Genomic DNA, 26966 nt, shown 5'->3' on the forward strand with positions numbered 1-26966 from the left:
TCTACAAACGTCAGGGGTCAATGTGATATTATTTGAAATTAAAGGAAAATTTCACTCCCTTCGAATCCAAATTACGAGGTCTGTTTGCCAAGGGTTTAGGGTTTAGAAATTTCTCTCCGGACCCAATCCCAGTACCATTACCAGTTCCATTTCAGTTCTTGTTCTACTTCAGAGCCAAGTTCAGAACATCGGAATATAGTATGTGGGCATTTCGTAGAGCCTCCATTCATCTCAAGTAATTCATTTTACTTTCTATTGCTTCGATCAGTGTTTTTGTGTGAGTGAAGATTTATGTTTTTTTTTATTTGCTCCATCCACGGGAGTTAATGCTTAGATATATTTGTGATGCATTTCAGTTATGATGATTGGGTTTTCTTATTTGTTAACTGCACGTTGATGTTGTAGTGGGCTATTAAAGGTAGCAAAGAAAAGTTATGTGAATTATTGTTTTGAGCTTGACCTTTCTTGGTTGACTTCAAAGTTTGTGGTGCCATTTTACTGTTTGTGCTATATGCTGCACATGTTAGATTTTACTCATGCATCTGCTGTGCAAATACTTTTGTTATGCTTACAGAATCGCGTGTATGTAGTATTTTTGTATCTGGAAGGTTAGTTATGGTGAAATTTTTGTTCCATTTGATGATTAAGTTAGACAGGTAAAGAAAGCTAACTTGGAGTGTTCCTGTGTAATCTAGTCAGGTTGTATTGTCAGTTAGTTGAGTTGTATTTTTTGCCAGTAGGAAAAAGCAATAGCAGAAAAAAAATTTCAAATGCACGTTTTACTATCACCTATTTAGTGATGATTCTGTCCTGGAGGTCATCTACCCCCTTCCCCTAATTGAAACCTTTCGTCATATATATAATTTTGGATATATTTACTTACTGTATGTGAAATTCGTTGGTGAAAATCCTACGAGGATATTGTTTGAAATGTAAGATTTGTTACTGTGGAAACCTAGTATGAAAGGAGAAACTACTGTTTCCTGAATGTTCTCTCTATCATAAATGGTAGCTAAGGGAAGGATTAAGTTAGAAAAACCGAGGGCGGTATACACTTTGGCACCATGGATATGGTGCTCCTGTTTGGAATCTGTTCTTATGAACACATAATTAATGATGTTACATTCGCTTCACCAACGTGGTACTTTTCTTGGCATGACTTTTCGAAGCTGGCTGAATTCCTTCTGCTGTGACATAATTGCTATTATATTTTACTACAGCTTCTGTCTGGATCGTTGTAACTATCTTTTTTTGTTCCTGGTGTCGTTTAGAATTGCTTGTGTTCTTTTTAATCCTCTTGTTTTAGTGTTGTTTATGATACACAGTGTTTGTGATTCAGGAATCGTGTATTCAGCCTACGGGGAGCACAAATTTTCTTCCCAAAATCAGAAATTGCAAGTTGTTCTCTGGGCCATTATAATCATGTATTTGCTGAGTCTGAAGTATTAATTGATGGGCTGCTATCTTCTACTAAATTCTATAGCACATCATCCAGTTCAAAGTTATACATGGCTGTACGCACCTTATCTTCTACTAAATTCTGTAGCACATCATCCAGTTCAAAGTTATACACGGCTGTACACACATTTTCTTCACAGGCCGGTACTGAGAGTGGTGGAGAAAACGGTGATGACTTGGAGGATGGTTTTTCTGAACTTGAAGGTCCTACTGATGCTACTGAAGAAGCTTTATCTGGTGATGAAAACATGGATGATCAGTTGATATCTGAAGTGGATTCTGCTGCTACTTATACGAATAATGCGTTTTTGGAAATAGGTACTGAGGTTGATGGTGGAGAGAAAGAATATTCAAAAACAAGAGCTACATCGCCTATGACTGAGGCTATTCTAGCTGCCCTTCCTTTAACTATTCACAAGGTTCTGGATAAATGGGTTGAGGAAGGAAAAGAAGTGACGAGAAAAGAAGTGACATCGACCTTTCTTCATCTTCGAAAAAGGAAATTGTTCTTAAAGGCCTTGAAGGTTTTATTTTAATTCTTCTGCTGCCTCATTTTCCTTTGTGTAACCATCATCTCGGTCTTGTTAATTTTTGTACGCTTTGATGCAAAGGCCTATATTGCATGATGATGAGCAAGGTAGCCTTTTCTGTGTTATTACTTGCTGTACTCGATCTATTGATTTGAGTTGGACCTCTTGAAAGATTATAGGCCTGCTTCTTTGTTATCCATTCCCCTATAGCCAATGCATGCTCAGAAAAAGCCCATTCATGATAAATATAACCAAACTAAACTAGTGAACTTATATTGTCACATGTTATTACGAGATTGTAGTTTAGTTTTTTGGTTTGCTGCATAAAGCTGGAATGGCTGGAAGCAGTTAAAGGAAATCTGGCCTTAGTTGAGTCTTAACATTCAATATGTTTATAGGATTAAGGGTTATTTTACTTCTATATAAGATCCAAAAACTTCCACAGTGAAGGAAGTTCATGTCAAAAGTATATTATACCTTTCTCGCTTTTGTACTTGCTGTCACATTGTATTATCTGTTTTTGAAGACTTAGTTGTCTATATGAATCTAAAGCTACTCTTCTTTCTTCTTTGTTCCTAATTTGTTTGCAAAATAACGTTTTGCATTCCATGGGTGATGTTATACTCTTACCTTCTTGAAATGCGTGCTTTTTCTTGGGTATTGTGTTGGTACTTTGATTCTATTCCCTTTTTTTTCCTATTCTACTGGTACTGACATCTAAACTCGTTGTGTACAGCTTTCAGAATGGTTGAAGTCAACAAAGCATCTCGATTTTCTGGAGAGAGATTATGCTTCTCATGTTGATTTCATTGCCAAAGCAAGTAGTATTTTTCAAGCAGATGACTACATTAATAAGATACCCGAATCCTTCAGAGGGGAACACGTCTACCGTACATTATTGGCTAACTGTGTGGCAACAACACATGTGAAGAAGTCCGAGGAAGTCTTCAATAGAATGAAGGATTTGAAATTCCCCTTGACAACTTTTACTTGCAACCAGCTGCTTATTCTGTATAAGAGAACCAATAAGAAAAAAATTGCCGATGTTCTGTTGTTGATGGAGAAAGAAAATATTAAGCCATCCCTTTTCACATACCAACTTCTGATTGATGTCAAGGGGTTATCTAAAGATATATCTGGTATGGAACAGGTTCTCGAGACAATGAAGGCCGAAGGCCTGGAAGTTGATACTCGAATTCAAGCATCTCTTGCACGGCACTATGCTGCTAACGGGCTGGAAAACAAAGCTGAGGCTGTGTTGAAAGAGATGGAAGGAGAAAACATTCAAAAAAACCGTTGGGTGTGTAAAACAATTATCCCTATTTATGCTTCTCTCAGAAGGGCTGATGAAGTTGATCGGCTCTGGGAAGTTTGTAAGTCTAACCCTGGATTGGAAGAGTGCATGGCCGCTATTGTAGCTTGGGGAAAGCTCGATAGGATTTCAGATGCCGAGGAAACTTTCGAGAAAATGTTGAAAATGTTAAAGAAGCCAGCTTCGAAACATTTTTCTGTTCTACTCAAGGTTTACACGGATCGTAAAATGATAGAGAAAGGAAAGGAACTGGTGCGGCGAATGGCGGAAACTTGTCCCAGTATTTGGCCATCGACTTTGGATTCACTTGTAAAACTGTATATTGACGCAGGAGAAGTGGAAAAAGCGGAGAAAATTCTTGATGCCGCTCATGTAAGGAACAAAGGGAGACCAATGTTCACTTCTTTCTTAGCTGTAATGGATCAATATGCGAACAGGGGAGATATACACAACGCTGAGAAGATATTCCAAAAGATGAGACAAGCTGGCTATTTCTCAAGACTCCAACTGTATCAGTCCCTTGTTCGGGCATACACAAATGCCAAGTCCCCAGCTTATGGCTTCACTGAGAGGATGAAGGCTGACAACATTTACCCAGATAAGGCGATGTCTAATCTGCTTGCTCAAGTCGATCCATTTCGAAAGACAGAGGTGGATGAGTTGCTGGGATGAGGATCATGTAGGTTTTTTTAGGTTATTTGCAGGTCTGGTCTGGCAGAGATAGCTTCTTGAAATGTGAATTTTCATATGTACTTGTTCATGGCCTTATTTAATCGTGCCTTTTGAATTCAGTTTTATCACTACTTATATTTCAGAGCATGAATGGAACCATAAATTTGGATATATTGCATCTTTTTTCCTTGATTTTTGATCAAAATAGATAACCATTTAGCTTAGTCATGTAAAAATCTGTCTTGTACTGATCTAGAAAGTAAATATTTTCTTTAAAACAAAAAATTTAAAGTTCTCTGTAAAAAATGATTAGATCTCTCGTGAAAGAGGTCTATATCCACGAGACGAATCGACCTGATCTATATTTAGAGTAAAAAATAATATTTTATACAAAAATTCCCCATGTTTAGTAGCATTTACAAAAAAAATGGAACACATCCTTCGAACCAAACCTACATTGATTCTATACTGATCCAGAACCCTTGGCATCTAACACAGCTTCACGTTCATGGCGCCGACACTCCCTCTGGGAAAATTCAGCATCAAAAAGAGAGTGCTTAGGAACAAGAAAAGATGGCTGTACAGTAAATCTAGCCAATATTAACAAGGTGGAATGCGTTTTCTACCAAGCATAACTATAGAAGGAATATCAACATTGCATATACAATCAGAACAACAGATGTCGCCCTAGCCTCTTTAAATATAGCCACACTTAATGCACACCATAAAGTACGAAAAATCCTGCTACGATCAAAATTCACGAGCTGCATCCTTTTCCTTATCCAATCGTGGAAAAGACAACATTAAAGTAACTGGTGTACAGCATATGTCACTGGCTCATTATCAGTTGGTGTACACCATATGTAGCTAACTAAATCCAGTTCACAAAATCCGGTAGTGAGGCAAGGACTGAATCATAAGCAAAAAGAAAAGCTCAAACCCAACAGACTAGCCAACGAAAGACCTCCTAAAACGAATCAGCCGCCCCACTTTCGTTGGAAAGTCAATTTGAGACACATGACATTGCCCACTTCTGGGAAGCCAACTTTTATGGCAGCTCATTTTAGACAGCTAATAATCCAACCCCTAACGTAAACTCGGGCAACATTATCGATATTGACCCAGTGGTAATACAATCCTCTTCGTCCCCATACACTGCATCAGTCTCCATGAGAATACGAAATATTAAACTAAAATCAAGAAGAGAATCCCAAACACAAAGTATTAGCCTTCTCCAGGCTCTCAAGCTTATCAGCACTTCACAATATCCATGGAATCATTGTGCGGCGTATAATAACAATGCAAATAACAAAGGGACTGAATTGCCTAAACAATCACATTAAATAGGGCCGTCAGAACTTCTATTAAAGATGATTTTATGCTTTGAACTTGAAGAGAAGACTATAATTACTCAACAATTTACTACCCCTTCAACATTTGAACCACAAAAGTAAGACACAGGAAATATAAAACTGAGAAGCATACCCTTCTTTCCCAGTATGGAAGGAAGCAAACGAAATCATATACCGGGGATATTGTTGAGATTAAAACAGCATTAAGCCCAGTAAAGAGTAAAAGTGCAGTCATAGGTCGAGTTCTATGAGGCATTTTGTTTAACAACTTGGTCTAACTCTGCAATCAAAAGATGGCCAAAATTAAGCGACGTATTAACAAGAAATAAGATCAAGAAACAACAAAAGAACGTCTAATCAAAAGCTACAAAAAATTCAAAATCCGGCCTAAGCAGAAACATTTACGATTTCCAAAATTCTACCCTTGAAAATTGTGACACTATACAAAAACCCTCCGGTAACGCTTCAACAGAACATTTTGGGAAGACGTACTGTACTTCAACTCATTTCAATTCTAGTAAAAAAAACAGAAGAAAAGCCAAATTCTTATACAACTTTAATAAATTCCCATTTCACATGCAAACAAATATTAGGTCAAATGGAAGCTCGAAATCAAAATCAGAGGTAAATTGAGACTATTTTCCGTATGATTTCATCTTCTAAATGAAGTACAAAGTATTGTACAAGGAGAGGGGAGAAAAATCTAGAATAACACCATACTTAGCCTTCAAGAAAAGCGAGGCAGATCCGCATATAAGTTCGCAAATCGATATGAAATTACAAACAATAACCCTTAATCCTATTCCTACCCATGAAGATTATGCTAAGAAATTAAAGTCGGAAATTTACCACATTTTAACGGGAAATTTAGAGAAATGGGAGTGCGATATGAAATATTTTTAAAAAAAAAAATTTCATGAGTCAATTTACTTAAATGTTTCTGTGTTATAAATGTAAATATATTATTAAATTTGATTACATATATAAATTTACTTTAAACACGTAATTCATTCTCATCAGTCATCCATTTTATTCTCATCAGTCGACTCAACCTAAATCCTCTTCGTCGACCCTTTTTCATTTCCTTTCCGGCTACAATTTTCAACGCAAATCGACACAATGACTAACAGTAATATGATAATATTAACGTTTATTTCGATTTATTGTTTATTTTCGTTCATCGATCAACTAGTTGAGAAAAAAATTTCGATCAACTTTTGGTCGACCCAAGCGTGGACATTACAATGGTTGTATGGTCGACCATACAGACCAAGCAATGATCGACCATTGCTTGGTTGACCAACGACCAAAGCTTTGGTCTTTGACCAAAGCAATTTGACCAAAGACCATACACTGGTCGACCATACAGACCAAGCAATGATCGACCATTGCTTGGTTGACCAACGACCAAAGCTTTGGTCTTTGACCAAAGCAATTTGACCAAAGCTTTGGTCGACCAATTCTTTGAATTGCAATGGTCGACCAATTCTAAGCTTTGGATGGTCGACCAACATTGATGGTCGATTATTGTTGATTGTTGGACATTGTATTGATCTTTATAATTATTGAACATTGTAATATGTTTGATAATCATTCGACATTGTATTGATCTTTTAATTATTGGACATTGTATAGATCTTTTTATTTCGATTTAAATATTAAGTATTTATTGTGGAATTTTGTTGTTGGTCGACCTTGTTGATCCATGTTGATATTTTGGGTCGACCCATGTTGATTTTGGGTCGATCAAGGTTGCTTTTGGGTTGATCTTTTTTCTAACACATGAATCCATATATTTGACAAATATGACCGATAATCTTAATTTTGACGGATAATTACACAATTTTGACCGATGTTGCATGTTTTTAACATATGAATCACAATTTCACAACTATGTTAAACATATGAATCTCAATTTCACAACTAACTATGTTACATGTTGTTTTAACATATGAATCAGAATATCACAACTATGTTAAACATATGAATCTCAATTTCACAACTAACTATGTTACATGTTGTTTTAACATATAAATCAGAAATTTACAACTATGTTAAACATATGAATCTCAATTTCACAACCAACTATATTACATGTTGTTTTAACATATAAATCAGAAATTTACAACTATGTTAAACATATGAATCTCAATTTCACAACCAACTATGTTACATGTTGTTTTAACATATGAATCAGAATTTCACAACTATGTTAAACATATGAATCACAATTTCACAACCAACTATGTTACATGTTGTTTTAACATATGAATCACAATTTCACAACTATGTTACATGTTTTAATATATGAATCACAATTTCATAATTATGTAACATGTTTTTAACATATGAATCACAATTTCACAATAATGTTATATAATATTACATATTTTAACATATGAATCACATATTTAGCTGTGTCGAAACAAAGTAGACCTTGTTGTTTTTGGGTCGACCCTTGTTGCTTTGCTTTTGGGTCGACCCAAAGGTATATCTTACAAAATTCAACAAAAATTAAGAGAACAAGATAATTAGAATGGACAAAAATTAATAATAAAAACAATAAAAAAAACATGGCAGGTTTCTTCTTGGTCAACCAAAATTATGTTGGTTGACCAAGAAGAATTTCTTCTTGGTTTGGTCAACCAACAAAATTTTGGTCGACCAACTTAATTTTGGTCGATCAATTTTTCGGAGTCGACTTTTAGATTTTCTCAAAATAGAATCTGTGTCGACCGAGAAGAAAAAGAAAATGAAAATTAATTAAGTTAAAGAATTTAATTGATAATCAAAAGTCAACTCATTGTTTCTTAAAAAAAAGTCAGAGTCTTTATTTTTTAAATACTTTTTTTTTTCACTCCTACTTTTTTAATTAGCCCCATTTTTACAGGGTTTTCTGAAAGAAAAAAGTGGAGTCTTGGAAGGTGAGGGCGGTTTTAGAAAGATAGCGTGTTTGTGGAGCTTTCATAAACACGATTTTAAATCAATGAAATTCTATTTAGGATTACATTCCCAAGTTGTTAGGCATATTTTTATAAAATTCCATTGTTGTAATAAAATTGAACCACATAGTCATTTAAATCCATTTTTTACTTCATTATCATATTCCAAACAAATACATTAATGAAACATAAAGTACTAATGATTTTCGTAAAAATATGCTCCCCAGTCTCCCTTATTATAGCAAAACAACATAAATACTCGAGATATTCATATTACGTTTATGTGGAGAAAATTTACAATTTCACTACCGTAACAAGTAGAAGCAGTATTTCAGAATCAATTCGGTAACTAAACATCTATCCTAGTATCGCTACCGCCCATTCCTGCTAAAATCAAGAACAACTCATCAACTACTAACACTGCTCTATCTTCAACCAAGAAATATTTCAAATTTTCAGTCATAAGAAGACTTAAAGATGACGAAAATGAATTTAGTGTCCACCTACTTAGATAGAACCGTATTACTCTTCCTTCGAACTTGATCATTCCCATTTCGCATGACCGAAAATTCTTTTTCCATGGCTGCTACTTCTCTACGCATTTTCTTGGCCTCGACTTCCATCGCTTTGTTTAACGTCTCAATCTTTTTCGCTAACATCTGAGATATTTCCATTCCAACAATCCAACACTCAATCAAAATGGATGAAGGGAACAAAAGGGAGAGGATTAATATTACAAACAACAACAAGAAGAAGAAATGCATCGTCAAACCTCTATTGCACCATTTTTATCTTTCAGGCTTTGATCTTTCTCATGGCTTGCCTTCCGCAGCGTTATGACCTCTTTCTGCAACATATCATACAATGTTCCCGAAACATAATCTTCATCTTTTGTATTTGGAGCCCCAACATCAGCATTTTCAAGGAGACTAGTAATCACTCCGTTATTTTGGTTCTCGTCTGTCCCATTTATATCTGAATGCATATTGTCACTGATTGATAATCTGCACTCACCACAGGAAGAAATAGACAAATTCTTCGCTTGCTTTAATAGCGAACTCGCATCACCAATCTTCGATGATCTGTAATAGTCATCATTTCTTGATAAAGATCCAATAGAGGCTGATCTGGACAGGTTCTCTGGTCCTCCAATAGAGATCCCTCGTGTACTTGAATTGCTCGTACTTCGTCTGACGGATGAAGCATGGACTGCACATTTTGAATATGATTTAAGCCTTTCCTCTAATATTTTGAAACGTAACTGGTATTTATCCTACGCATATGTCAATAAGAGAATCAAGATTAGCATACATCTGAAACAACATAGCCAGTAAACTGAAAGAGTAATTTATTTCGTTACCTTCAACTGTGCTTCTGACTTGGCAGCACGCTCTGATATTGCGAGCTTACCTTTCAACCGATGCATTTCTCCCTGGACAGAAACCAACCCGAAAATAAAAGATATTGGATAGTGAATAAATAAAACATGATTAGAAATTCCCCAACAAATACCACATTAGCTAGCAGTTATCATGAAACAACTGCTCCAGCATATTATCAAAGGTATACTCACAAACAAACAACATATTTAGTATACCTGGTAAAATTTTCTTTCTTCCAGCCATTGCTTTACAGGCATTACTTTGTCATTGGCATCTTTCCAATCATTTGCAACCACAACAGCAACACGCTCTGCTGAAACCTTGGCACGTGCTAGTTCACGATCTAGCACTCTCTTTTCTTCCTGCCCAACATTAGCAATTAGAAACACCTCGAGAAATTCACATAATACCGAACAGCATATGGTATAAAATAGAATTTTTGTGCAAAATAACTAAAAGCCATAGTTTCGAGTTATTTACAGTTATCTCTTCGACCTTTCTCCTGTAATCACGTACAGCATTTGCAGCAGCACCGCCAGCCAAAACAGCTTCCTCAAGCTCACAAACAGATATTGTTAGCTTTTCAACCTCTGCAACCTTTTGCCTATGCATTCTGTCCAATATCCTATTCTCCTCCTAATTTCAAATCAAATTCCATCAAATATATAGAGTAGCAGCTCATCAACAGACATCAGTTTACTCGCATGAAACACGCACCAAAATTTCTAAATTAGCCAAACCTTACACATTCCAATCTGTTTTATCAACTCTATGTTTTTGTTCTGCAAATCATCGACCAAAGATGCTTTTGCTAGAGCCATCTGAACCGAATGTTCTGCTTCCAGGAGAGCATTCTCTTTAGATTTAGCGAGCCTGTCAAGTACTCTATTTTCGTCCTGTAGTTTCGCTACCTGAGACAAAAAAGATGCATGCGTGGATAGATTTGTTGAATCCTGAACAGTAAAATACAGTGAGGAGAAAACATTTCACGGGATTTACGTGGTTTGGCCAAAAAGGACCCAGTCCTTCACATGGATAAAATGCCAAGAGGGCTCTAAACATCCACTAATCTCAAAATACAGTCATTTTGAGAATAAAATCATCAGCCCTTTAATTATACACATAATATATATATATATATATATATATATATATCTACAGATTAGTATGGTAAATATCTTTCTCATTACTAAATTACAATAAAACCATACTTAAGATACATCTCAATCTTAATAAAATCAAATTTGATCTCATAATGTAGTCTTTGTTTTAAAAATCAATTTGCTGAAGTTTACGTGTACCTCCAACCGTGTCAACTTCAACTCGGCCTCCAAAGGTGTGATGATTGCCTCAATGGGAGGCATCTCATCGTCTTTTTGTGCGGCATGCAGTCTTCGAAGTGTGGCTTCCGCAGCAAATTGTGCAGTGAGAGCTGATTTTTTCTCTTCATTTATTTTCTTGATTTCTAGGTTCTGAAATTCACAAGTAACAATGTAATGTCACGTGTTTTTTTTTTCCGGGTTTATACATCAAAAGCTCCCATGTGCCATTCTCCCATGTGTACAGTAGATGATACAAACTAGGATATTAAGAGATGAAAAACAAAATAGTGGAAGTTCAAACAACCAGATATGTACCTTCGTTTCGAGCAGAGCTTCTGTGGCTTTTGACTTATCATCTACTTCTCGAAGCTTGTCAGTAAGCTAAATCAGACATAAAAATGTCTTAAGTATCCTAACAAATAGTGGTAAATGCAGAGCATGCGGTGAAGATATTTTTTAGTTGACATCCTGCAGTTATTCATCATTGCATGAATTTGAAAGGAGACAATCCGAGGATCTGCAAAATCCTCCCTTGGCAAGAAGCATAAAAAACAATTATGGCTGTATTATGATAATATGTACCTCCACAACTGCCTTCTCTTTAAGACGTTCGGAGTGCTTTAAAGCCTTGATTTCCACATTTGCCTCTCCTAACTCTCTCTCTTTCCCTGCAATTTATGCAACATTTTTTGGTAAGAATTCTAAAATATCAATACTACTTCTTGTCTTAGCGGCAAAAGGTAAAGAAAAATCAAGAAAAGGTTGGGTTCTACCTTCACTGGTTTCTTTCTATCTTTCTTTCTTCGGGTTTTTTTCGAAAAATGAAAATATAAAAATGTAAAAAAATGGAGGGATGAAAAGATTTTCATTTTTACAAACTTTCAAAAGGTTTTAAACATATATGCATTTATCATGATGTTTACCACAAATTAACAAGCCAGGAATGATCTGCATTTGATCATAGTCCAGGTTGCATTTAAGCTTGATTATATTTCAGAATGCCCAACATTCATATATAATCCATGCTTAAAATTCTATTTCTTAGATCATTTAGAAAGCAACCAATTATTTACAATTGTCTTGAACTAGAAAATTCAAATGCCAAATGTAGTTGTGTGATTCAAGTGTTTTAATGGCTATACATCGCTAAGATAAGATAAGATTTTTCATATAGAATGTGCATGATTTGGTCCAAGACCAGAAATTCTGACATATACAATCGGTATCCACAAATTTCCCAAAATTTAATTGCACCTCTCAAAACTAAGTTTTTGTTATAAAAACCAAAACAATGCAAATGAACTGTCTGGATCGAGCGATCTACATCATTCATTGATAGAAAACCAAACCTGAGAAAACATAATTGCATGGATTCGCGTAAGTTTCTTGTGGAGGATTCTTAATCAGACCACTTCTATTAAATAAAAAAATCAGTGGCATTTGGCAACACACGAATTCTGGTGGATGAAAAGTCAATTCTTTTACATAACCTAAACGTAGACTTGTGGTCCATCATAATGATTAGAAAATGGATTGGCTTCTTGTTCCACCCGTATATTGCAAAACAAAAGGAAATGCATGCATTAACTCCCCAAAACAAAAAATTAATCAACAAACAAAAATCCAGATTTGTGAAAAAATCACAGTTTCGAGAAAAAAAAAACCAAAAACCCATGCACGGAATGACGACAAACCTCGAACTTCGTTTCCGAGACGAGCGAGCTCGATTCGCACAGGATCAGAGCCATGCAACAGGTTGAAGTTTCCATCCACCTCCGACCCAGCTCTATACATAGCCGCCGACTTTGTTTTCTTACCCTTAAACGAGCCCAGTGATGTCATCCTTCGCGGCTCGATCCCTCTGCCATTAGTACAATTCTGATAACTTCCCATTTGATACAAACACCATGAAACCGAAAAACCAGGAACAAATATGTAAAAACTAATAGAAACTCTCTAGTTTCCTGAAGAATGCTATCGAAGGTGTGTGTGTTTACATTGAATATGTGTCAACATGCAAGAATCATTCATATCGAAAATATATGATCAGCATATGTATGTACAGATAGAGAAGAGAGAGAAATGAAGGTGCAAGCGTTAATGGAGTTTATATAGGGAATGCCAAGGGGGTTTAGGATGGGGGTTTAGTTAGAGGCAGGAAACACAGAATCAATCCACTTTTGTAATATTAGAAGATAGAAAGCGTGTTTGAAAAAGTAGTAGTAGATGGAGAAAGATAGAAGCGACATTAGCACATGCCAAGTGGGGGAAACGAGAAAGCGCGAGAGTGCACATGCAAATGCCTTTAGAACGTCATTTCTACTTCCCAATGGGTCCTTTGATTTACATATCCATCTACTTATCCTCGACTCCTTTAATTTGATCTCTTTTTTTTTTTTCCCTGCCTTTTAAAAAATATACCTGCTTGCTCAAGTGATCCATAATTCTTTTGAAACAAAGTATTTTTTTCAAGCTAGAGTCGTATATACATCCCAATTCCCATCCATCCATGTAATCGCGTATCATATTATGTCTATAATACCAACCAAATTCACAAAAAAGTAAATTTACAAATCAAAATGGTCATTTTTCATTTTTTAAAAGTTCAGCATTTCGTACGTACATCAAGTGACGTATTATGTGTCCACCATGCATAGCCCCGGCCCCCAAGGATGTCGATTCCATTATACAACAATGAATGTGGACATTAGCTAGAATGACATCGACTGGACTGAAATTTAATATCCATATAAGACAATAAAAATTCACAAGGCCAAGTAATAAGACAGAAACAAGAAACTAAAAACCTATTTTAGTTAATTTTTTTTTTTATGTATAAACTATCTTTCGAATTTTTAAATAATTATATCACTCAAAATTTTTAAATAACGGCTACAATATTCGTAAATAAATAAATTATTTAAGAATTATAAGGTCTATCTCCGAGTGGATCCGACGACACATATAATAGACTTGCATCTGCATGATTCACAATAAAGACAGCGCTATGTAACAAACAACATCATAATAATAATAATGTTTATATATTTGATAAATAAGAAAGAAAATCAGTCTCCACAAGATGAAATCCAAATGGTAAACAACCTTCAACACACGACCAAGAATAATACTAGTCTCTATTAATTATAATGACCCACCAAATAAATTCTTTAAATAAATTATGAATTTGTGATATCATTTTATTAGAAATGCTACGGAACGAAGGACTTAACGTGGATCAGTCGACGATTCATCCATAATTTATACACTTCCTATACAGTACTGAGGAACAAAATTAGCAAATTATGATAGTAATTATGGAGTATCATATAAATATAATGAAGAGATTATATCATCTAATTATAAGTTAATCTTTTTAACTATGTGTCTATCTATTTGAAATCATCAGTCTTAACAAATTCTATCATACTTGTACGTTTGTCTTTTGAATAGAAGATTTTTGCACTTCATTTGTTTGGTCTGTTTAAGATATACTGAAGGGCACAAAATTCATGAGTCCAAGGCCCAACACTTTAACCAACCATGTGTAGGAATGGCAATTGGTAGGGTATGGGTCGGATTTCATACATCCATCTCCATACCCATTTATTAAATTCATCCTCATACTCATCTCCATACCCATCGGGTATTGAATTTCATGCANTCGGATTATATCAAACCCGCCTCCATACCCGAACCCGAAAATCCTCGTACCCGACTACCCAATTATTTAATCGGGTCTAAAAATCCCTCCATACCCTCTTCTATTTGGGTCGGGTATCGGATCCTCCAACGGTTTCGGAGGAAATTGCCATCCCTAACCATGTGTGCTTTTCTTTATTTTTTTGAAAAATATAGATATAACAAAAAGTCATGACGATTTTAGTATCTATATATGTGATATGGGTCGACTTAACTCTTATCAATCATGAAAATAAAAAATAATATTTTATCATGATTTGAACGGATTAGAGATTCATCTCACAAAATTAAAAAGTGAGACGATCTCACAAGAGTTTTTTGAAAAAAAAATTGTAGTATTTATATAACTGTAATTTTTTATTGGTCTCAACAATATTATTTTGATTAAAAAAATTATAATTAAAAATCCCATAACTGGAAAATAGTATTTGTGCTGGTCCGTAAATGGCCATTGTCTAGCTATCTATATATGTACTGATGGCCTGCAGGTTCATGAATTTTGCTCCCAACTCCATATGATCTAATCTAATTATGAAAACGTAGGCAAGTGGCCGGCCACAAGGCTTTCAAACACCAACAATTATGTCGGCTATACACGTACCACTTATCCACTTGGTCAATAGTAATCTTACATATATATATGTGTGTGTAGTAATTAAAAAAATAAGTCATGACATGGAAATCTTAAAAACCGCATACAATAATGAATTGATGCATGTATGATATAATTATGAAGATAATAATTTAATATATAATTTGAAATTTTTTAATCTTATAATTTGTATTACTTTATTTATTTTGGGTTCCTTTATAATGTTTTGTTTTTATGTGGCAAATTTGTACTTTTTTACTTGTTGCTACTATTATATTATATCATTTTATTTTCTCAAAAGAACATCGATTTCATAATAATAATAATAATAATAATAATAATAATAATAATATGGATGCCAAAGTGCTGGGAGTCGTAGATAGCGCTGCGAAACCGACTGACTTCTTTCTCGATGACGTATGAAACAGGTGTAGCAAAACAAGAGGTTGATGCTGAGAAGGAGCGTGGCTTCCTCTTCAGTGCTTCACGCTTACATGTAGCGCGTCGATAACACTGTGCCGACAAGTTATTTCGAAATGTAGCCGTACTGAATCTAATTTGGTGTACCCTACACTGGATAATCGACACCTGGCGAAGATTACGTGAAGTCGTAGCATCGGATCCAAGTCTCTCGAAATATTGCTGTACATCACGTGTCCGGTGGGGACAGATCACGTGGATTAAGCCATTTCTTAATTATTTACAATTTATTGGGTTTTACCTTTTAACCCACAAAAAAAAAAAATTATACTTTTTCCTCCAAAATCATCATGTTTAATCTAAATATTTGATATTTTATTTAATAATTATTATATTTTTTATTGCTTAAAAATCATTGGGATATTATGTGACCTGTATCGTGTTTGATCCATTAATATATATGTTTATCATTTGGAAAAAAAAATCTAGTTCATTATTATTACAACTTCATATCATGAGCAATCATTTCGTCTCCCATTTTGACATTTTTTAATATCTAAATATATTTTTTTACTAAAAAATAAAGGGCGAGAATTTATATTATATTTTCGTAATGAAACTCTTTTATTAAATCGCACCTTCTGATTCTTACAAACAAAACGATGATCCTATTGCTAATTTATTTTAACAGTTAATTAACAGTCCAAAGTCATTGAACAAAGAGTCTTAAGTCCATAAATATTTAGAGCAATTTTTTATATGATGAATTATTTTATTGAAAAGTAAACCACTAGCTAAAAAGAGAAGAGAAGAGAAGAGAGGTCAATCGTCACTACACTCGAAAGTTCACCACCAGAGTAAGTGTGGTGTAATTCTTTTGCTGTTCTTAATTTTTCATATTATCCGATAAGGAACGTGACAGTAGGAACAAACATATATTGAAGATATCTTCGAATATTGAAGGATTGATTATTTCAGTTTATTACAAAAATTTATAATGTAATCACAATAAATAAATTAAATTTCCAATTTCAATGAAATTTTTTCCTGTTACTGGTAACATCAGACATGCATGCATAGTTTTTTTTTTTTAAATTCCTAAAATCATGAATGCTCAAATTGTGATCCATATTTGTGGTCAAAATGTTTTATATATCTTTTGATTTTAACTAATTTAAAAAATATCTGCATAATATTTGATGTTATAATTGAAATTTTCATCGGTTCTCTGAAAAACACCTAAATTGATCACTTGTATACATGGGATGAAATTTAAAGGAGGATTTTTGTAACAAACCCGTCAATCAAGTTTCATTTGAAAGCAAAATATATATATATATAATGGAAATTATTTTAATTTCATTGAATAATAATATAATTTATAAAATGTACGTAAATATGCTAGCTAGCTACTCAAGATTCTTGTGAATTAACCGGTAACAGGGAAAGTTTTAATATATAAGATCAGTTTAATGAATTAGTACATATGGAATCTCACTTCTCATAAACGTTGTCGTATTTAAGACAAGTAAATTAAGGATTCATATTATGCAATTTAAGGAAACTATACAGATTGAAAAGTCGAAGAAATATCAGAAAGCAGCTGACGACCGAGATATATATACGCCAGAAGTGTCTGTTTCAAACAACAATAGAAAAGTCAAATTAAAGACTATAAAAACCTTGCATTTGGAGAAATTAATCAATTAATTAAAATACTAACAAACCACTTTTTTATATAGAAATTATGTATTAAATTAAATTATGGGGACGATATATATATACGTACATTCTTATTAACAATATTTATTTAAGATGCATAAGGTACGAATTATATCTACCGGCTTATCTTGTTGAGCAGCGAGCTCTCACTTTCTCCTTTCATTTATTGTTCATTGGTTCTCAATCTTAAAGAGTATATTAGTTGCCTTTTGTGCTTAGAGAGAAGCATTTCAATAGATTTTCTTGATTTCACCATTTTCGATTTCTTTTGCTTTCTCTTTTTCCTCCCAAAAAAGGAAAAATCTATTCTTTTTCCTGTAGTAGGAGTGCTAAATCCATTCGAGGTTTAAGCCCAAAAGGATGGACAAAGATTTGAATCAGAAAAAGGGAAACAAACAGCCCAAAATCAAGAAAAAACAGCCACTTAAAGTTGTGTACATAACAAACCCTATCAAGTTCAAAACCAGCGCTTCAGAGTTCAGGTCCCTAGTGCAAGAGCTCACCGGGCAAGATTCCGATCTGCCCGAATCCTCCTCTAAGTTTGCGGCGGATGGTTTTTCTGATGGCTCTGGCGGCGGCCAACCAGAGAAGGCCGAGGATGCGAATACAGTACTGGAGGAGAGCAGAAATACTGTTCATGCAGTACTCGAAGATACGAGGGAAATAGGGCAACACAATGGGACAATTGATGGTGCTGTGTCACAAGTATCCGATCCAGCGTCATTCTGGTCGTTCGATGGTGTACCGCAAGGGCGGGATCCATCGTCGTTTGGGTCATTTGTTGATGAAATTTATTCTCCACAACTGGTTGAGGAATTTCAAGGGATAGTGGATTCAAACTTGAGCCAAGAATCTCCACATTTTGATGTTTTCAAGAGCTAGATTCCGTGTAAACTAGGTATGCTTAATTTGGCTCGTAACCCTTTATGATTTATGATAGTTTGTTATTCATTTGTTGATTTTATCTACATTTGTTTGGGAAATTTCTAAACTTGTAGTGCTAGCTTTGATTCTTAATTAACAAAACCCTTCAATTAGAGTTTGCTTATAAAATTAATTTTTATAGCCATAGGCTTGTAGCTAAAGCAAGAAGATTAACTAATTCAATCCAAATTATATATATAGAAATCTATAATTTTTACGAAAGAAAATTGAAATGCATCAAATTCAATGATAAATTAGTCGAGATAAATGTATTTTCACCCTTAATATGTGATTCGATTTAAGTTTGCTTCTATAAAAAAAATTTCGAAGGAGAAAATGGATCTAGTTTTCATTGTAATTATTCTAAAATAATGAATAGAAAATTTACACTTTTCCTGATACATTTGATTACCTTATCACTATTAATCTAAGAAATAATTAATCAAGAGAAAAATATACCAACCTAGATTATTAAATATATATGTTGTAACTTGTGGTTGATCTTTTGATTTACTAGCTATTATTTTGACTTGTTACTAGAACTTTCCTTTACTTTTCTTATAATTTATATACACATTAAATCATACTCTAATTCGGTGTTCACAGATATTATTGTTCATGCAACTAGGCTGATATTGACTGGCAATTGTTGATATACATTGTATTGCTAGAGTACAAGGGCGACATATATAATGTGAAACAAAAATAATATCATTTGTTTAATAATATATAATATAGTACATCATTTGCCATTAAAATGGGATAATGTCTAATATTGATAATTAATGATAGCTTAAGCTTATAAATCATGATTTGATTTTTGGAATATATCCGTACGTACCTTTGAATATCTAGTATTAATGTTAAGTGATCACCATTCTAGCAGCTTCTACACTCGTATGAATTGTCCTTTGAATACGTGGTGATTAATATTCTAAGAGAAGATTGCAATTTTCTTTTAACTCGTGAAAGTTTGGTTTTCATCCAATAACTTGGATTTTTTTGTTTTAGTAATTTTTTGCCCGAAACTAATAAATCCACCGGATATTGCTTATTTGACACTGATATTTTTCTATGTGGCTCATGTGATAAGAATAAAGTTTATATTACACACATTAAATATTACATATATTGTAATTTTCTCATATTCTACTGACATATAGATTTCACTCTCTCTGAATACTAATTAAGTACACATATTGATTTATGCTGATATTACTTGGACGAATTTGCTGATTAACTAATGGTAGAGTAAGAGGTTTCTTGGTAAAGATTGTTGTTTCGATGAAGTTAATTATATTGAGGATAACTTTATCCCAGAACTTGGTGATATTTATTTTATGCATGCCAATGTCAAAGCATGTAAAATGACATCTTATTTTTAGCTTTCATTTGGCATTTTTGTTATCTTTTAATAATTTATATTGGTCAAGGATTTTAGATGTTTAATCCAGACTACTGATGTCGTGCGAGTTGCTCGATCTGTTGAGTGTTCCAATTGAAAGATTATCCTTAGATTATTATATTCAAATGCAAAATTAATAGCTTAATTAGTTTTTACTTTTAGCTTTTCCCCATCCACGCTATTATATTTCCCCAGTTTTTATGACATTGCATTTATCTTGAGGCCGGGGAAGGACAGAATATCAATGGACCGTAGCAAATTTTCAAAATTTTGACAGCCCATTCGGAAGTCGTGTTCCGCGGCTTGCGATAGAGTTGTAGTTGCTCTGTATTCTTGATAAAAAAAAATTTTGAGAGTATCAGAAAAAGCAATAGATGAAGATGAATATATGCGGAATGATATACATTTGCAGAAGGCATTAATATATACAGATTGATTTATATAGGTTTTAAAACGTGCTTCTCTCTTCTTTTGCTTGAGAGTCAGCGGTAACAATTCTAATCACATGACTTTAATTTAGTGAAGCTCGGACTGTTCTTCATAATATATACATATTTTTCAGCCATAAATTTATGATATATGAGCTTCAGCTTGAGAATTGATGTGCTTTGGAAACTCTGATCAATATTATTTTATAAGCTATCTTCGATATATATTTTGATAGTCATATTTTTCGATTTTTTAATTATCATATTCATGATTTGGGATTGTTGATCTGGCTTCCCTGGATATGAATACTTTATGTGGTGTACACTGTACTTTAATATTTTTTAAAACGATAATTAACTACTATGATAACAGTCACTTCCTCGTTAATAAACGCTTATTAAATACATTATTTTATGAAAAATATATTTTTGGTTATGTAATTTGTAAATTTATTATTTTTATTCATATAACTTGTAATTTTTTTTGTCCCTTTCTTATTCTAAAATCTATACAATATATTTTAATTTCTAGTTAACTTATCAGCAAATGAACAGATATACGTGCGGGGTTTTCTAGTTAGCACACAGACTCTCGAATCAGGTATATGGAACACTGATAAATTTTTTTATATCAAAAGTTCATATGTTATATATTATACTAAATAAAAGAGATTATGATATAACTCCGATTTCTCGATCAAACCAAGAAATAAAAATACAAATGCAAAGGTATTGTTTGGAATATAAATATAACTCCCATTTCTATTTAGTTGTCTTCAAACTAATATTACCGGGAATCCACTTCTTTAATTTAGTAGTAAAACAAAGAAACTAATGGCAAGGGTGGCGCTTAATTGTTGGTGAATTCACAAAATTAAACAAACCAACCTAGGCCAGAATCGANAGCCAGCTTGTAGGGATTTTTTTTTAAAAAAATTAATTTAAAAAATAAAGTAGATAGTGGGGTTCTTCGGCCTCTAATAGCAGCGGACTCTAAAAAATTGCAACATCGAAGCTGTCATGTGCACTTGCATATCCAAAGATAGTGGACGCTGCTTTCTTTATTATTTTTTTATTTTTCCATTATTATTATTTTTTAAATTGAATTATGACGCATATATTATTTGTAAAATAAAAAATAAAATTGATAGCTGAAACTCAAATTCAATAATTTGAAAAATAAATAAAGGTGAGGAAGTCTATTTACCCAACGAGTGGTGTCCTTGGGAAGGATCATTTTCAGACTAGCCAAGAGGCCCAATACTGTACAATATTTGGACCTTCAGTATCTGAGACCCAAAACTAAACGGGCTAAACATCTTACTTGAGCCAGGCCAGGGTCAGTTCAAAACGGACAAAACTTGGGCTTTGGGAACGGATCCATGTATTAATGGTGAGTGGAGGCACATCCATGGCCACTGTGCTGATGCAGCTAATGAAAAGATGGAATTGCAGGCTCAGCTGCCCGGCCTGGTCGGTCATACATGGTCTATATGTAAATCATTTCAAACAAAGTGGTTTAAAAAGGCATTATGCCAAACTGGCTTTTTGCCCCCCTGATGTGGTATCTTATGCAAAAGGAATAGATTAGATAATGAAATGATTGTAATTATGGGAGGGGGAGAGGACTGTTTGCCAAACTCTGTTATCAACGACCATAGGAATGCGCTTGAAAATTTGAGGAGGCTTCTGTGTTCATTGAGGAAATGTGTGGGAGAGGATTCTTCATTGGTTTTGTTTCAATGAACAAAATTAAGTTCGTATCAAACACAAGTAAAGGGAAAAATAAGACCAATAAATCAGCCTCCTCGACTCTTCAATCAAAGCATAGTAAAATAATAAAAATAGAGATAAGTAAGTTCTCGAATGTCTCTTGCATGCAATCCTAGAATTAATCAATATTGTTAATATTAAATTAAATCCTATATTTTTTATAATTAGATTAGATAAAAACAACACTCAAAGTGGATGAGATATTATATATATCTTATTTTTAAATTATTTTTAAAACTCAGTAAAAATAAAGAAATATTTAATAGTCCCAAAAACTTTTGGAAAGTGGATATTGTAGTTATAGATATAAATTTATTAAAATAGATTGTTATGGTATTTGTTTAACAAATTAAAAAGATATAGGGTATTTTTTGTAAAATGGCAACAATATTGGATTATATCTCACAGTTATATTATATTATATTATTATATTACAATTACAATATATAAGTATATAGATAATTTTTTAGGGGAAGTTGGTGAAAAATCCCCAACCAAAACATTTATTTGGGTTCACTCCCTACCCACAAAATTGTGGTACTATGTCATACAAATTGTGGTACACTTCATGTGGAAATGTGGTACACTTCATGTGAAAATGTGGTACTAAAAAAGTACCCAGGGACTGAACACAAAAAAAAACGGCGGCTGGGGAGTTAAGTCCAATTTCCCGAATTTTTTACTATACGTATTTTTGTACTACCCTAATTTTCAAATTATTTTTTTGTCGTCGGAATCATGGCACGTGCCGGACAACATTTTTCTCAGGTAAGCGTGTGCCACATCGACACGTCTGTGTTTACCATCAACCTAAACCATGATTAGCTAATGCCAATCGCGTGTCCTTCCCATGGAGTTAAAAATAATAATAATTACTAAATTTTTGGATTCTTTATTTTAAATAATGACACATTTCATAAATTTTAATTAGTAACTTCTAGAAAAACTAATTACATATACAGACATGAATTTTTAAATATCTCCCGTTTATATAAAACACCAAATGTAAACTTTCAGTAAAATGGCAAGTGAATAATTTCAAATATCATTAATAAATAAACTTTCCCATAAAACATATAATTCTAATGACTTAAATCAATAATTAACGGATAAACTAAAATTACAAATTACAACATACAATATTTTTCAAACCACGTATTATTTTATGAGTCATATTAGATGTACACTTGGATTCACATTTTTCCTTATTAATAATAACAAAACTATCTTTGCCTAACAAATTATTTACTTCTTTTTACGGGTAGTTCTGTATCTGATAAAGAAAATGTAAGTTAAATGTAAGGCAAGATGTACATGCACATCTAGCATTTTTCTTATTTTATATATAACTAGATGATAGAAAGGGGGACACACTAAAATAATAGGTGCTGACATATACAAAATTGACTAACCTAAGATTAAGGATATATAAGTACACTCGAGCTTTGTCTTCAAACCACATCAAAAAAATGGTCGACGTTTCTTCTCGTTACTACGGTTTCGGATGGCCGTTGGAGAATCCCATCGGCCATAATGATTATGTTTCCGGGGAAAAATATTCTGATCAGAACTCAGAATCCATTGATCTCCATTGTCATATGACTAGAGAATTTGGCGACACGAATAAGATCTTCGAGAAGTTGAATCATAATGCCAGTGAAAGGGATCGCCGGAAAAAGATGAACACTATGTATTCTACTCTCCGAGAGCTGCTTCCATCCGAAGATCTGTCTGTAAGGCTTTTATTATATATATGTTGTAATATATTTTAGTAATTAGTATTTGTAAGACTTGGGACCATTTATCAATATTTAAATGTATACAGAGAAAACTGAGTATTCCTGCTACAATTTCAAGAGTGCTGAAATACATCCCTGAGCTTCAGAAAGAAATGGGGACACTGATTCAAAAGAAAGAGAATCTCATGTCAAAGAAAAGTAAGATGGTATTTCAAGAAGATTCGACCATTGATTTTAGGAGGCAAAGATCAAGGAAACCGATATGTGATAATTCATCGTCAGCATTATCTGCAACACGAATAAGCGATCAAGAAATAGTTCTTCAGATTTCGATGGCTAAATACGAAAAGGGTTCATTTTCTAATGCTTTATGGTGTTTGGAGAAAGAAGGGTTTCTCGTGCTAAGTGCATCATGTTTTCAGTCTTCTGGAGGGAGGGTTTTCTACAACGCACATGTTCAGGTACTCTAATTACATCTTAGAAAATATCATTTCATCTTATAATCGATCTCTTGTTTATTTTTATTTTTATTTTTTGAAATAAGATTTCCTAATGCTTTTTGCTTGAACTTAGCAGGGACAAGGATGTCAGATCATGGATGTTTCGATTTTGAAGGAAAAGGTTTGGTCATTTTACGACAAGGGAAAAGAACTTAGATGAAATTGTAACTAAGTTTTAGACGATTAGTTCGATTGTATCGAAGGATGAACATTTTTTTTGTCATATGAATCAGATGAAATTCAAGATCAGAAAGGACAAAATGAGAAATTCAACTTGTGTTACAGCAATTGTACTATGCAACTTACCTAAACATTATCAATTGGAGCAAACCAATTNCGGCAGGGACTCCGAATAATAATTTTTTTGCCCCAGTATTAGTCGTTGCATTGTCCAATATTGGTCGTAGCATTGTCCAATTTCATTATTTTTTGCATCATCGTTTCCTACAAATCAAACATTTTTAGCATCATCATTTTTTCGGTAAGGCCATAAAACACCATTTTAGTACAGCTTTAATTCCTCCAATGGGGCTGCGCTATTTTGCCAAAATACCGCAGCTACTTCCCTGCGCCAAATTTGGCGCATGGGGTTATTTTTTTTAAAATTTTTTTATTTGTATTTATTATAAATATTTATATTAAAAATTATAAATATTATTTAAATTATAATATAATATTTATTTTATTATTTTAATAATTATAAATTTAATCATAGAAATTAAAAAATAATAATTGTTGATTTTTAAAATATTTACTTATTTATGTTAATTATTAATATTTAAAAACTAATGTAATCATAAAAAATTAAAAATAATAATTTTTGATTTTTAAAATATTTACTTATTTATGTTAATTATTAATATTTAAAAACTAATGTAATCATAAAAAATTAAAAATAATAATTTTTGATTTTTAAAATATTTACTTATTTATGTTAATTATTAATATTTAAAAAATAATTTAATTTAATAATTTGTAATTAATATAATTTAATACAAATACAAAAAATTAATATAACAATACATTAAATAAAATATAATAATTAATATATGTAAAATAAAAGAAATATTTCGAGAATATTCTTTTTGGTTTAAGATTTGAAGTGAATGAGTTGGAAATTGATGTTGTATTTGGTACAGAAATCGCACTATTTTAGTGTAAAATTTACACCAAAATAGATTTTGTGGTTGGAGATGGCCTAATTATGGACGGATCCAGCCCAAATTCGAACTGGACCGGTTAGATTAGATAGTAATTTAATATAGTTATAGACATAATTGACTCGATAATTAATAGAAACACGAATTCCAATTTTATTTATTTTCTCTAACTCAGCTTTTAACAAATCAAGCAAGGCATGCTTTGCATGAAAAATAACATATAAAATCATAATACAAAGGGAATATATTAAAGTCTTCTCGATATCGAAAACAAACTATCGATTGGAAAATAAAATAAGATTACATGATTTACAATAAAATTATCAAAACTGCCATCTTAGTTGTTAAATGACATCCTATATGAGTAAGTACTACATACAACAAAGTCTCACATATCTAAATCTATGTGATAAATCGATTCGTTCCCTATTTAGATTGAAAAGTAATATTTTTTCATTAGTCATATCGAGCTATATATTTATCTCATAAAATTAATATCTCACGAATTTTGTGTTTAAATATTGGTTAAGCATCCAATAAATGCATAAACAAGTGCTAGTACCATACATTCCACCACATATCGCTTGATACATGGAAAAGGAAAGTATTCCTTTGTAATATTTTGAAGAATAAAAAGATATGATGTTCGTCGCATCAGACAAGTTGCCAACCAGCTTGGAATTTCAAAAAAACAAAGTGCGCAGCCTCTATCATCTTACGGCGACTGAGAACGACGTCAATCGATATAATATTTTATTGTAATCTATGTCAAATATAAAATTAGTATTTAATACGTACACCAGAATTCTTTTACTCATTCAAAAAATAATCTTTAGGTGAACTACGTTTAAAATGTAGGAAGCGAACTAAATGAAAGGAATTTATAAATTTTTTAAAAAAATTCAAGTGATAGCTAGTATACTCTAAAATCACGTACATCAGACTAAAATTAATCGTAATTATCACCATAATACCAGTTGCTTGTTTGGGATAAAAAATTTGTCAAATATCATGTATCTTAAAAATAGATTTTAGTATTATCTAATTCGTACAAAATACTCCATTTCAAGCCACCTTTCCCAGACTATCTTATTCAGTACACACACATATATGCGTATATCTCATTCAAGGCAAAAACTTGTGTGAGACGGTCTCACAGGTCGTATTTGTGAGACGGATCTCTTATTTGGGTTATCCATGAAAAAGTATTACTTTTTATGCTAAGAGTATTACTTTATATTGTGAATATGGGTAGGGTTGACCCGTCTCACAGATTAAGATCCATGAGACGGTCTCACGTGAGACCCATTCATCATTCAGTACACACACATGCCAAAGCAATCTCTAAATTTCAAACTCGAAACTTCTTTCTTAATTCAAAATCCAATCACTTGGAGCTATTATCACAAACTCGGTTTTCTTAAACCTATCAATGAACATATAAGTCGTTTCTCAACTTTTTCGAGACATTCTTAAAAAATCAACAATATATATATCAGGTACAGTCCAGGAAACTGATTGTGAAATTTTTTTTCCATCTTCTGCCAACTTATAATGGAATTTATAGGGAGTGATGCATACCATGGAAAAACAGTACCAATGAGCGAATTGGGAAATAACCAAAACTTCAA

The 26966-nt window shown here is 33.0% G+C and overlaps 3 protein-coding genes across 9 annotated transcripts; 2 read left to right on the forward strand and 1 right to left on the reverse strand.

Moving 5' to 3' along the window:
- Positions 1-51: 51 nt before the first annotated feature.
- On the forward strand, positions 52-4091 carry LOC140961600 (pentatricopeptide repeat-containing protein At1g80270, mitochondrial-like). Its single transcript, XM_073420242.1, has 3 exons — positions 52-235; positions 1340-1982; positions 2725-4091. Exons 1-3 carry the CDS (start codon positions 201-203, stop codon positions 3970-3972), a joined length of 1926 nt encoding a protein of 641 aa, XP_073276343.1. The 5' UTR covers positions 52-200; the 3' UTR covers positions 3973-4091.
- A 182-nt stretch (positions 4092-4273) lies between these two features.
- On the reverse strand, positions 4274-13138 carry LOC140961601 (microtubule-associated protein 70-1-like). Of its 6 annotated transcripts, none has more exons than XR_012172376.1 (12): positions 12665-13138; positions 11553-11638; positions 11286-11351; positions 10950-11120; positions 10389-10559; positions 10129-10284; positions 9864-10010; positions 9627-9698; positions 9039-9539; positions 8774-8925; positions 5500-5604; positions 4274-4498 (listed from the first exon to the last, which is right to left on the reverse strand). XR_012172376.1 is itself a non-coding variant. In XM_073420243.1 (11 exons), exons 1-11 carry the CDS (start codon positions 12861-12863, stop codon positions 5586-5588), a joined length of 1740 nt encoding a protein of 579 aa, XP_073276344.1. In that variant the 5' UTR covers positions 12864-13138; the 3' UTR covers positions 4274-5585. The 6 variants fall into 6 exon arrangements, 2 of the variants coding, with proteins under 2 accessions (XP_073276344.1, XP_073276346.1); XR_012172375.1 differs by having other exon boundaries at positions 5458-5604; XR_012172378.1 differs by having other exon boundaries at positions 4274-5604; positions 8576-8925; positions 12665-13137.
- A 10241-nt stretch (positions 13139-23379) lies between these two features.
- On the forward strand, positions 23380-24468 carry LOC140962099 (transcription factor ORG2-like). 2 transcript variants are annotated; one of them, XM_073420964.1, is made up of 3 exons: positions 23380-23669; positions 23762-24136; positions 24249-24468. In XM_073420964.1, the coding sequence occupies exons 1-3, from the start codon at positions 23406-23408 to the stop codon at positions 24333-24335; spliced, it is 726 nt and encodes a 241-aa protein (XP_073277065.1). In that variant the 5' UTR covers positions 23380-23405; the 3' UTR covers positions 24336-24468. The 2 variants fall into 2 exon arrangements, with proteins under 2 accessions (XP_073277065.1, XP_073277066.1); XM_073420965.1 differs by having other exon boundaries at positions 24252-24466.
- The last annotated feature ends 2498 nt before the right edge of the window (positions 24469-26966 follow it).

The sequence above is a fragment of the Primulina huaijiensis genome, chromosome 16 (genome assembly GCF_012295235.1).
Source record: "Primulina huaijiensis isolate GDHJ02 chromosome 16, ASM1229523v2, whole genome shotgun sequence".
NCBI classification, from domain to species: domain Eukaryota; kingdom Viridiplantae; phylum Streptophyta; class Magnoliopsida; order Lamiales; family Gesneriaceae; genus Primulina; species Primulina huaijiensis.